The sequence below is a fragment of the Schistocerca serialis genome, chromosome 10 (assembly GCF_023864345.2).
Source record: "Schistocerca serialis cubense isolate TAMUIC-IGC-003099 chromosome 10, iqSchSeri2.2, whole genome shotgun sequence".
Classification (NCBI taxonomy): Eukaryota; Metazoa; Arthropoda; class Insecta; order Orthoptera; family Acrididae; genus Schistocerca; species Schistocerca serialis.
Window position 1 is genome coordinate 71026895 of NC_064647.1, and position 13585 is coordinate 71040479.

Genomic DNA, 13585 nt, shown 5'->3' on the forward strand with positions numbered 1-13585 from the left:
GTTTTCAATTGGTGAGAGATCTGGAGAATGTGCTGGCCAGGGCAGCAGTCGAACATTTTCTGTATCCAGAAAGGCCCTTACAGGACATGCAACATGCGGTCGTGCATTATCCTGCTGAAATGTAGGGTTTCACAGGATCGAATGAAGGGTAGAGCCACGGGTCGTAACACATCTGAAATGTAACGTCCACTGTTCAAAGTGCCGTCAATGCGAACAAGAGGTGAGCGAGACGTGTAACCAATGGCACCCTATACCATCACGCCGGGTGATACGCCAGTATGGCGATGACGAATACACGCTTCCAATGTGCGTTCACCGCGATGTCGCCAAACACGGATGCGACCATCATGATTCCGTAAACAGAACCTGGATTCTTTCGAAAAAATGACGTTTTGCCATTCGTGCACCCAGGTTCGTCGTTAAGTACACCATCGCAGGCGCTCCTGTCTGTGATGCAGCGTCCAGGGTAGTCGCAGCAATGGTCTCCGAGCTGATAGTCCAGGCTGCTGCAAACATCGTCGAACTTTCGTGAAGATGGTTGTTTTCTTGCCAACCTCCCCATCTGTTGACTCAGGGATCGAGACGTGGCTGCACGATCCGTTACAACCATGCGGATAAGATGCCTGTCATCTCGACTGCTAGTGATACTAGGCCGTTGGGATGCAGCACGGCGTTCCGTATTACCCTCCTGAACCTACCAATTCCATATTGGATCTTGACCAACGCGAGCAGCAATGTCGCGGTACGATAAACCGCAATCGCGATAGTCTACAATCCGACCTTTGTCAAAGTCGGAAACGTGATGGTACGCATTTCTCCTCCTTACACGAGACATCACAACAACGTTTCACCAGGCAACGCCGGTCAACTGCTGTTTGTGTATGAGAAGTCGGTTGGAAACTTTTCTCATGGCAGCACGTTATAGGTGTCGCCACCGGCACCAACCTTGTGTGAATACTCTGAAAAGCTAATCATTTGCATATCACAGCATCTTCTCCTGCCGGTTAAATTTAGCGTCTGTAGCACGTCATCTTCGTGGTGTAGCAATTTTAATGGCCAGTAGTGTATATAAGGAGTATAGCAAACGGAACAGGCGCCTTGGCGTCCCAATGCAGATGAAACAACTGAATGCAAGATCCCCACTCACTGCAACCCGAAGAACTGAGTGGCCGCCGTATCGGTTGCCATTTTCCCCGCGGCCAAAAGAACCTCCCGTTCCCTCTGGTATTGGTCGGCCAAGGCGTCGTACTCCAGGCATCGATTTAGACATGGACTAGGTGGCCGCTGCAGTGCTGAAACAGAATAGCATAAACACACAGCCACAGTGAAAAGAAACAATGTTAACAGCCCCCAGAAGATATTAAGATAAAATTCTGCAAAGAGAGATCACATCAAGACAAAGGCAAATTAAAAATGGTTAAGAGTATTATCCGTAGACTTCAAATTTCAAAATACGTAAAACTGCCCCAGCACAAACAGGCTAGTTTTAAAAGGGCAACGATGAGACAAAGCATAATATTATTACACCAGTACGTCGCAGTTCCAATACAATATTGACTCTCATAAGAAAGAAGCTAGTGAAAACACGGGTAAGTCTGATTGTAAAACTAGAAAGCTTGAATGTCTACTTCTTCAATAGACAGCTGCATGGTATATAATTCAACCCCAATAGCCAAAAGGAATAACACATTGCTCAGCGTCCTGTGTAGAAGACCATGACCCAGTCACGCCTCAAGAACTTGCAATAACAGGTCCGCTTCCGCATTCCGAGCCACATACACCGGTCAAATCCAGCTAACTCCACGCAAACACTAGTTTCACTCTATGAGCAGCGACACTTACCGGCCGTTCCGAAGGCAAAATCCAGTCTGCCCGCCACCCCACCAGCACCACCACCGGCCAAAATGGCAAAGATAAGCAACGCCAGAGGGAAACAATCGATACGGGTGAATCGAACGGAGAAAGCAACTGGCTCCGGCGTATCACATCCCCTCTTACAATCAAATTTCAGGATTTCATTTGTTACACCAGCTGATTGCGTTTTGTTTTTAAAGGTCTAACATCACGGAGTGGAACGTGGAAACGCTGACCTCGGACGATCAGAGGCGTCCTGTCCTCTCCAAATTACTGCGCACCCTTCGGCACATCACAAAAGCCATACGCCTAGGCAGAAAATGCGCCGGGCGCCAAAAATGGAATTTTCTCCAGCGGCACTTGAACAAAACAGGTGAGATACATGCGATTGCAGTCTTTCTTGGCGTATTCCACTGATGAATTATTCTCGGGTTATCAGCCGAGTGTTGGCGTCGTCTTGTGGCAACGTTTCAATGAGTTTCGTACCCATCATCTTCTGGCAAAGATGGGAGGGAGTTGACACACTTCGCCAGAAGATGATGGGTACGAAACTCATTGAAACGTTGCCACAAGACGACGCCACCACTCGGCTGAAAACACGAGGAGAATTCATCAGCAAAACAGGTGAGTCTTTATTTGTAAGTAAGTTCTTTGGGAATGCAGGTTTTCTCGGTGAATTTCAGCGGCGAAACCTTTCGAGGTATCAACCGAATCGCGGCGCCTTCGCTGGAAGATGACGAGTTAGAAATTCGCAATGTGCGAAAATTTCATCTAATATGGTATCCATGGCCCGCCCGGTTGGCCGTGCGGTATAACGCACGACTTTCTGGGCAGGAAGTAGCGCCTGGTCCCGGCACGAATCCACCCGGAGGATTGGTGTTGAAGTCCGGTGAACCGGCCAGTCTGTGGATAGTTTTTAGGCGGTTTTCCATCTGCCTCGGAGAATGCGGGCTGGTTCCCCTTATTCCGCGATTGCTGCGCAAACAAGTTCTCCGCGTACGCTTACACCACCATTACTCTACCACGGAAACATAGGGGTTACACTCGTCTGGTGTGAGACGTTCCCTGGGGGATCCACCAGGGGCCGAATCGCACCATAACTCTGGGTTCGGTGTGGGGTGGCGGAGGGGGGAAGTGGTCTGCGGTAGTCGTCGTGGGGCTGTGGACCACTGCGGTTGCGGCGGGGACGAAGCCTCTCCGTCATTTATAGGTCCCCGGTTAACATACAATACAATACATACAATGGTATCCATACATATTATAAAAAACTATGTATAACTGTACGCTTGTACACTGATCAGGCAGAACATTATGAGCATATACTTAATAGCCAGTGTGTCCACATTAGCACGGATAAAAGCCGCAACGCGTCGTGACATGGAAGCAATGATGCCTTGGTAGGTCTCTGGAGGGAGTTGACACACATCTGCACACACAAGTCACCTAATTCCCGTAATTTTCGGGAAAATGGGGGGGGGGGGGGGTGCGATATGCAATCTGACGCCACATTCAGTCATATCCCAGATGTGTTCCATTGGGTTGAGATCTGGTGAGCTGGGGGACAGCACATCAATTATAACTCGCCACTGTATTCCGCAAACCACTCCATCACACTCCTCGTCTTGTGACATGGCGCATTGTCTTGTTGAAAAATGTCACTGACGTCATGAAGGGGTGTACATGGTATTTGTTGTATTCTCCAACAGTTTATTGAACGTAACTTCTTCTACAATACAATAGCTGGCTGTACAATAGATGTAGGCGTCCGTCGATCTAGCCGGAGATGTGGTTCCTCTCGGTCGGCTGGTACTTCGATCGGCGGTGCAGTACAGCGGCTTCGGTTATATCTTCTCGGAGACTCCACTATAGCGGTTGCCATTAGCAGCGGACGAAGACTGGTCTGCCTTCGACCGGCCGGGCCTATATAGTGAGCTGGAGCCAGTAGAAACCCAGTTTATAAATCCGTGGCCGGATATGTCGCGGCGACCTCTGCAACTAAAGGTTCCTATTAATCGACTGGAATCTTCGGCGTGTTTCCTGGTGTCTTCGCCTGTTTGGCTATTGGTTTGTTTCCCTCATAGCATGGCTGTTATGCGGTGCTGTCTGCCATATAAGGGAACCCGATGGCAGACAGTACAGTATTGAACCAGTCTACGATACTTCTTGGCCACCATGGTGCCTTGCACGAGCACCATTGGAATCATGGATGCCCATGTTAATGTTCCCGAGAGTATTATGGAATGGCCACCAACTTGTCTCTGCCCAGCAGTACAGGCGTCAGGGAGCTGTTCCCCTGGAAGACGACGAATTCGCGCCCTCCTGTCGACATGATGAAGGAGGTATGCCGGCCGCAGTGGCCGTGCGGTTCTAGGCGCTACAGTCTGGAATCGAGCGACCGCTACGGTCGCAGGTTCGAATCCTGCCTCGGGCATGGATGTGTGTGATGTCCTTAGTTAGGCTTAATTAGTTCTAAGTTCTAGGTGACTGATGACCTCAGAAGTTAAGTCACATAGTGCTCCTTGAACCATTTGAAGGAGGTATCGGGGTTCATCAGGCCATGCAAAGCTCTGCCACTGTGCTAACGAACAGTGCCGATGGTCACGAGCCCATTTCAGTCGTAGTTGTCTACGTTGTGTTGTTAACATTGGCACATGCATGGGTCGCCGTCTGCGGACGGCCATCGATGGAAGTGGTCGCTGCACTGTACTCTGCCCAGCATGAAAGTCTGATGTTAGTTCCGTCACAGTTCGCCGATTGTTCTGTTTTACCAGTCCGCCCAGCCTACGACAGCCGACATCTGTAATGAGGGGTGGCAGCCCAACCCGACAACGTCTGGACGTGGTTTCATCTTGGTTTCGACACGTATTGAAGACACTCCCCACAGAACTGCTCGAAAAGCATACAAGTCGTGCAATTTACGAAATGCTCCTACAGAGACTCCTGCACATCACCACGTGGCCTCGGTCAAACTGAAATAGGTCGGGCACCTTCCCCATTCAACACACAGACAGCAGGCTCACTGATACTACATGCACCAAGCGTGTGTCTAACTAGCAGTCATTCCTCGTCAGGTGTCACTGATACACTACTGGCCATTAAAATTGCTATACCAAGAAAAAATGCAGATGATAAACGGGTATTCATTGGACAAATATATTATACAAGAACTGACATGTGATTACATTTTCACGCAATTTGGGTGCATAGATCCTGAGAAGTCAGTACCCAGAACAACCACCTCTGGCCTGTACAGACATGTACAGCTGCCCATGCAGCTTCAACACGATACCACAGTTCATCAAGAGTAGTGACTGCCGGTCAACTGCTGTTTTTGTCTGAGAAATCGGTTGGAAACTTTCCTCATGTCAGTACGTTGTAAGTGTCGCCACCGGCGCCAAACTTGTGTGAATACTCTGAGTAGCTAATCATTTGCATATCACAGCGTATTCTTCCTGTCGGTTAAATTTCGCGTCTGTAGCACGTCATCTTCGTGGTGTAGCAATTTTAATGGTCAGTAGTGTATATTATTGAAGGGAATGGCGGACCCATTTTCGAACAGGCGATGAATTCGTTTGAACCAAGGGTAATTCCTTTCTTATACTGCGGTTGCGTTCTTTGCGTTCTTTATTTTTGTTAGGGTTTGAGCTTTTTACCTTATATTAATTTTAGTTCCCGTTCTTTTGGCTGAGAGGTGGAATTTGGGTCCATACTGAGGAAAAAACCTCCCTAAAAACTTCAGTAGGGTTATTTGCATGTTAAACTAATCTATATTAATCCTCTTGCAAATATTGATCCTGTAATTCCTGCGGCATAACTTGTACTTGCTGGGTTCTGTCGTAGTTGTTCAGTAGCACTTGGTGGGAACGAGTATTTATGTTTTGGAAAATTAAGCTGCATCGGTGGTTGTTTTAACGAGTGCGTTGTTTTTGATTCTGTTGTTAATCTAGGTTCTCCGTATTTTGCTGTCACTTATATCAGTCTCTGCTCTAGTAGCTGTACATGTGCTACATGGTATAGATATCTTCTATTGGCTCTTGGACTAGTATTTATCGCTGTTCGTATCATTTTGTTAAATATTTTTGGTGTGTGAATGTTTGAAAAAAAAAGGGTTCCAAGCACTATGGGACTTAACATCTGAGGTCATCAGTCCCCTAGAACTTAGAACTACTTAAACCTAACTAACCTAAGGACGTCACACAGATCCATGCCCGAGGCAGCATTCGAACCTGCGACAGCAGCAGCAGCGCGGTTCCAGATTGAAGCGCCTAGAACCCCTCGGCCACAGCGGCCGATTTGAACGTTTCATATCATCCATATTGGTGCAGCATGTTCCAGGGTTGGTATTATAAAACTGTGGTAGACATAAAGTAGATGTGGGGCTGTTGCTCCATAACTTTTTTTTATCAATTTTAAAAGTCCTAAACCTTTTCTTTCTTTCATTATTGGTTCTGTAATAGCTTGTCATCACGATGGAATCAAATGTTAGTTCAAGATATTTTACGTCTTTTTTTCGGTTCTATGGATACTTTACAGCTTATTTCTCTGTGGTTCGTCACTTTATAAACTACATTTTCACCTCTAACCGGATTTTAAGTGCATATTTGACACGTACACGAGAGGTAACTATGAACCTCAGTATCTCGTAAACGGATAAAGAAATCAGTAAAATTTTTGGAGATCGGGAATACATCGTAAGAATTTCAGCCATTTACTTGGAATCCGCGGCTCGGTTTTGGTACGAAGGAATGGGATAGTAAAAGGTTTATTTCGGGGGATGGGAGGTGGTTCCTAAGGGAACGCCCATGAAGTAATTGTGTTTCCAAAAGGCACTTAAGACTCACCGTAGGCATCAAATGCAAAAAGACAACTGAGTCGCTCCGATTGCCTAAGCAGGAGGAAATTTGTAACATTGATACTTTGGCCCCATACTGTTGGATAGCGACACTAAGAAGAGCCTTCTGTGGGGTATACAAATGGTCCCCAGCCCAAGGACTGTCCAAAACACTTGACCCTACATTTCTATCAGCAATAGAACCTGAGGTATAAGCCCCGGAAGGATCTCGTTTTTATGTGCGACGTTTTGTAATATATCAGATAGCGCATGCTTCCGGCACGCATTCGGATATGGGCGACGGCGTCGCTGCAGCGTGAACGCAACGTAGCGAGACTCCTATGCAGGTATATAAGCACCGACATGTAGGCAAGGGATTAGTATGGCATTCGCGTCTTCCCTCCGTGCGTGTACTATGGAGACGTTATTACCAACTGTGTCCGAGCAGTACGAACGTGCTGTTATTCTTCTCTTGGATGCCGAAGGACGAATGCCAGGAGGCATCCATTGGAGAATGAAGAATGTGTGCGGTTAAGGCGAAACGGCGGGGGAAACATCGACAGGGAATCCTACTGCTTCATGACAGCGCGCGTTCCCATATCGCGAATGTCGTAGCGTAGAAGTTACGCCAGCTCAAGTGGCGTCGGTGGAATGACAGCATCATTGCTCACGGCGATTTTTTCTGACTAGCATACCGATTCTCAACAGTACGGCCGTCCGACTGTCCCCCCCCTCCCCCCCCCCCCCCCCTTATATCTTATGGTGAGGACAGTATTAACTGGTCACTGCTACGTTAGCAAGTTTGAGTAGAGGAACTGTAATTTATCGTTAAGGATCCTGTGAGTGGTGTTTTTGACAGACAGAGTTCAAGTAACGTTAGTTTTATACCTTTACTCGCTCTATAGAGGAGATCACTTTTATTGTGTCTCACTGTTTAGAGGCACAAAATGCGCGGGTGTTTTCAGCTCGTTACTAAATGCAAATAAGTAGGAGGCCGAGTTGATAGGAGCTGAAGGAGTCCAGGTTGCAATACTACGCGGTTCGGCACACTGTTAGAGAGAAGGATTACTATTCAGGAAACACGTAGTACAATGAAATTACTTATCTTCAGTAGTTTGTAGGACTGCAGCTGCGGCTACGATCTGACAGTCTTATAACATGGAATACCATGAACTAATACAACATATGTCCGCGGCTCGTGGTCTCGCGGTAGTGTTCTCGCTTCCCGAGCACGGGGTCCCGGGTTCGATTCCCGGCGGGGTCATGGATTTTTCCTGCCTCGAGATGACTGGGTGTTGTTGTGTCGTCCTCATCATCATCATTCATCCCCATTACGGTCGGAGGAAGGCAATGGCAAACCACCTCCACAAGGACGTTGCCTAGTAAGACTGCGCTGGTCTCCCGCGTCGCTCCCCTACGCTCTGTAAAGAAGTATGGGACTCTTCATCATCAATACAACATATTCCCAGGGACTAAGCCTGATAGGCCCTCCTCAGAGAATCAGTGGAAACATTACAGAACTGGCTGAGGGCCGATTATGAGAGTGCGTGTGCCTAGGCTGAAGTCTAGCTAAGAAGTGAACGAGGCACACTCCAGTTCCGCCGAGCTGCACAGCCCGCTAGAGTGCGCTGTGCTCGGCAGACGAGGGGCTGCCAACCTTGCGTTGGCGTGGCGTTGTAGTAGTATATGTGGCAATGATACTACGACTTTCAATATCACAGAACGATATTCATTCAGAGTATGTTCACCAAAGTTGGAATCTCTCTTTTTCAGTCTCCATATGTTTTCGTGTTAAGTCAGTCTAGCAGTTCTATCCTTTTCTGATTGGTCTTCATATACATTGTCACAAAAAAAGTAACATGAAGCAGTATACATTCCACTTTTTTCTAAAGATTGAATCTCGTCTTTAATTCTTGGATGTGAGGTCCGTCAGTTATGCAAAACACCGTTTTTTCTCAGTATCCAAACACGTTGCTGCACCACTGTGCCATCATCAGTGGCTTTTCGTTTTTATTTATTCTGCAATGTGAGCATTTTTGTTAAATGATTATAAAATTATGTGCATCTTTAGTTCAAACAACATATCGTTTCTTTTTGTAAATACCTTTACGTTTGGTGTGCATGAATTTTCTGGATCAATTGTGTATTAATTACTAGAGGTAGCTTGCAATCTGCAACCAAACGATGTTAATGAGAAAGTTTTCTGCTGGAAGTTAACCTATCTTCTAGAACGTAATTTAGTTTGTCGCAATGTTTCCGCGCCTATATTCGCTTTTACTTACGTTTTCGTGTGCCAAGCACTTGCATTCTCCGCATCATGCTGAGGTGTTGTGATGCACACGTAACTATAACAAGTATTTTCCACAAATAACGTAGTAAAACACTCTTCACTTCAGCAAAACACAGTGTGATTGTGGTTTGTTGTGTGTCCCAGCGCAGTCACTGTTCATTTGTTCACCAGAGAGTTCGGCGCCAAATTTGAATTTTGTTTTCATTTTATCTTTGTGTGTGTGCGTGTGCGTGTGTGTGTGTGTTTTCTGTGCGCTTCTTAGCTGTGTGTGTTCTCTTTTATATGGTATTCATTTTGTGTGTAAATGGTGCGTCTTTGCAGATTTTAGTGTATAATTTTTTAGCGCGCGAGCGCGCGTGTGTGTGCGTGTGTGGATGTGTGCCTGTGTGCGTGTGTGTGCGTGTGTGCGCGTGTGAGTATTTACAAAAAGAAACGATCTGTTGTTTGAACTAAAGATGCACATCATTTTATAATCATTTATAAAAAATGTTCACATTGAAGAATTAAAAAAAACGAAAGCCCACTGATGGTGGCACAGTGGTCCCGTAACATGTTTGGGTACTGAGATGGTTCAAATGGCTCTCAGCACTATGAGACGTAACTTCTGAGGTCATCAGTCCCCTAGAACTTAGAACTACTTAAACCTAACTAACCTAAGGACATCACACACATCCATGCCCGAGGCAGGATTCGAACCTGCGATTGTAGCGGTCGCGCGGTTCCTGACTGTAGCGCCTAGAACCGCTAGGCTACTCTGGCCGGCGGGTACTGAGAGAAAATGGTGTTTTGCATAACTGAAGGACCTCACTTCCAACAATTTTAGCTGCTAACACGGCCAATACATGGAGCTGTAAATCAAAATGATGAATATCTGGTCTTTAGCGTTGAACACAATGCTGAAAGGAGTATACTGGGGCACCAGAATAAGATAAGAATATTAATAAATTAAAATGAAACTAGTATACTATAAACGACGAATGTCTCTGATAGGCTCGATAATGTGGATTGCTGACTGTGCGCGACCGTAGAGCCAGAGATACTGTTTCTGGTCTGAGAATGTAGTGCTGGAGAGAGCTGGGCGCACACTTGTAGGTAGCTGTGTGTGAGGGAAAGACGATGGGGTGGGCAGCTTCTGTGGTGTGCTGTGTGAATTCACCAAGAGTTAGATTAATGCAGGTATGTCGATATTGTTGAACATGGAAGCAGAAGTCTTCATGTATGCGAGGTAAAGATTCTCAATAATTACGATTTCTGTTTTTGCCAGGGCGTTAGCATAGGTGAGTTGGCTGACAATTTGTTATTGTTGAGTAACCCCACGATGTACGTAAACGTCTAGTTAGGTATTTCATTTTTGTAATGCTTTTAAGATTTGTTAACAGAGCTATGTGTAATTTGATGATTTGCATTTACGTTGGATTAATGAAGTGAGATAATACTTGCTGTTTAAATCTCATTGTTTGTGAATCAATTGTGAGTAATGTGACTTCAATTGCCAGATGTTTTTGAAAAGACAAACTTAATTTGCAATACAATTTTGCTGTATACAGTGAGTACTAGCAATCCATCATTATCAGCAACGCCTCCCGGTCCAGGTCATATATTTTTCAAAGAATTTGGAATTTCTTAAATGTTCTAGTTTATCAGCCAAATGAATTTCATGTGCATTTCAAGTATTATGGCCAGCATTGCACACTGCTGAGCCTGTAGTTAGTGTATTTATACTTTTTTATGAGAGACCAGAATATACGCGTTCCACCGTTGCTGCTTTAGACGTAAGACCATTTAATTTAATTGTTACGTGTACAGGCACCAAACTTATTGGTTTTTTAACAGGGCTTTAGCATTCAGTGGTAAAGGGGGTGAACGTATTTTGCAGTGGCTGTTTCTTTATTGGTATTGAGAGTTGCATTACCCAACCGATTCGTGTTAAGTTTTGCTAACAATTACACAGACTAAGAACACTACTTGCACTTACAACACGCCACACGACAATTCGAGTTCAGTAGTCATTCCACAGATCAGACATTCATTCAATTTAATCGTCAAGTCTATTATACCACTTTTTAAGGAACGTTACAATGTGGACATCTACATCTACACCTGCGTGATTACTCTGCTACTCACAATAAAGTGCCTGGAAGAGGGTTGAGTGAACCACCTTCAAACTGTCTCTCTACCGTTCCACTCTCCAACGGCGCGCGGGAAAAACGAGCACTTCAGTTTTTCTGCGCGAGCCCTGATTTCTCTTGTAATTTTATTATTAATTGTAACCCCTAAGTATTTAGTCAAATTTACAGCCCTCAGATTTGTGTGACAACGCGTAATCGAAATTTAGCTGATTTCTTTTAGTACTCATGTGAATAACTTCAGGTTCAATTGCCACTTTTCGCACCATGTAGCCATCTTATCTAAATAATTTTACAATTTGTTTTGGTGTTCTGATGACTTTACAAGACGCTAAATGACAGCATCCCCTGCAAACAGTGTAAGACGGCTACTCAGATTGTCTCCTATATCGTTGATCTAGATCACGGACAATAGAGGGCCTATAACACTTCCTTGTGGAACGCTGGATATTACTTCTGTTTTTCTCGATGACTTTCCTTCTAGAACTACGAACTGTGACCTTTCTGACAGGAAATCACGAGTCCAGTCGCACAACTGAGGCGATACTCCGTCGGCACGCAGTTTGGTTAGAAGACGCTTGTGAGGATCGGTATCGAAAGCCTTCTGGAAATCTAAAAATATGGAATCAGTCTGACATCCCCTGTCGATAGCACTCATTACTTCATGGGTATAAGGAGCTAGTTGTGTTTCACAAGAACGATATTTCCTGAATCCGTTCTATGTGTCAATAAATCGTTTTCTTCGAGGTACTTCATAATGTTCGAATACAGTGTACGTTCCAAAACCATACTGCAAATCGACATTAGTGATATGGGCCTGTAATTCAGCCGATTACTCCTAAATCCCTTTTTGGGTATTGGTGTGACTTGAGAAATTTTTCAGTCTTTAGGTACGGATCTTTCTGTGAGCGAGTGGTTGTATATAATTGCTAAATATGGAGCTATTGTATTCTAAGTTTTTTTTAATAAATTTGGTGAATATTTCCGGGATTTTGCTTTGCTGACAAGTACCACTTCAGTTTTGCCTACATGTAGCATATTAACAGATGAAGCCAGGAAGTGAAAGCTGTGTTTCTGACAGAAATCTGGTCAGTTGTGTAGTTCATTAGAATGTCGTCTGTCTTGTCCAGAACTGGAGGCCGAGGTGCCCGTCTACCTGGAACACGTCTCCAGCTACTCACGGAATGTTGCCCAGTTGCTCTCACATGGTGTGAGGCATATATCAGCAGCTTTGGTTCCGTTCGCATTCGACATCATGGTAAGTGACATTTCCATAACTCAGTTTGTTACACGTAAGATGGGAGAGAAAATGACACACACAGCCGCGTAAGTGGTCAGTTCTGAGAGTCTGCTTCCTATGTCTGATTCACACTGTCGTTATCTTTGCGTGTCCGATTGTGACGTTAATCATCTGTAAGAGTTCTGACTCTCCCGTACGTCTACGATACTTGTAGCGTTGTTAGAGAGAGAGAATGCCAGCTGAAAACGGATAAGGACGGTGAAAAAATTCGACCCTTTCGTCTTCATCGTAATGTGTTAGCAGTCTGCTGAGTCAGAAATTGAATTACTAGTGCAGACTTCACGAAGAATATAATAATTCCAATCCCAAAGAAAGCAGGTGTTGATAGATGTGAAAATTACCGAACTATCAGTTTAATAAGCCACGGCTGCAAAATCATAACACGAATTTATTACAGGCGAACGGAAAAACTGGTAGAAGCCGACCTCGGGGAAGATCAGTTTGGATTCCATAGAAATGTTGGAACACGTGAGGCTATACTGACCCTACGACTTATCTTAGAAAATAGATTAAGCAAAGGCAAACCTACGTTTCTAGCATTTGTAGACTTAGAGAAGGCTTTTGACAATGTTGACTGGAATACTCTCTTTCAAATTGTGAACGTGGCAGGGGTAAAATACAGGGAGCGAAAGGCTATTTACAATTTGTACAGAAGGCAGATGACAGTTATAAGAGTCGAGGGGCATTAAAGGGAAGCAGGGGTTGGGAAGGGAGTGAAACAGGGCTGTAGCCTATCCCCGATGTTATTCAATCTGTTTATTGAGCAAGCAGAAAAGGAAACAAAAGAAAAATTCAGAGTAGGAATTAAAATCCATGGAAAAGAAATAAAAACATTGAGGTTGGCCGATGACATTGTAATTCTGTCAGACACAGCAAAGGACTCGGAGGAGCAGCTGAACGGAATGGACTGTGTCTTGAAAGGAGGATATGAGATGAACATCAACAAAAGCAAAACGAGGATAATGGAATGTAGTCAAATTAAATCAGGTGATCCTGAGGGAATTAGATTAGGAAATGAGACACTTAAAGTAGTAAAGGAGTTTCGCTATTTAGGGAGTAAAATAACTGATGATGGTCGAAGTAGAGAGGATATAGAATGTAGACTGGCAATGGCAAGGAAAGCGTTACTGAAGAAGAGAAATTTGTTAACATCGAGTATAGATTTAAGTGTCAGGAAGTCATTT

The 13585-nt window shown here is 44.9% G+C and overlaps 1 protein-coding gene across 1 annotated transcript in view; it reads left to right on the forward strand.

Moving 5' to 3' along the window:
- The window catches only part of LOC126425081 (uncharacterized), a 106096-nt gene that overhangs the window by 55996 nt on the left and 36515 nt on the right, over positions 1-13585 (forward strand). Inside the window, exons 3-4 of the mRNA XM_050087995.1 lie at positions 2055-2227; positions 12232-12359. Of these exons, the coding sequence (XP_049943952.1) occupies positions 2055-2227; positions 12232-12359 (301 nt within the window). The remainder of the gene's footprint in view (positions 1-2054; positions 2228-12231; positions 12360-13585) is intronic.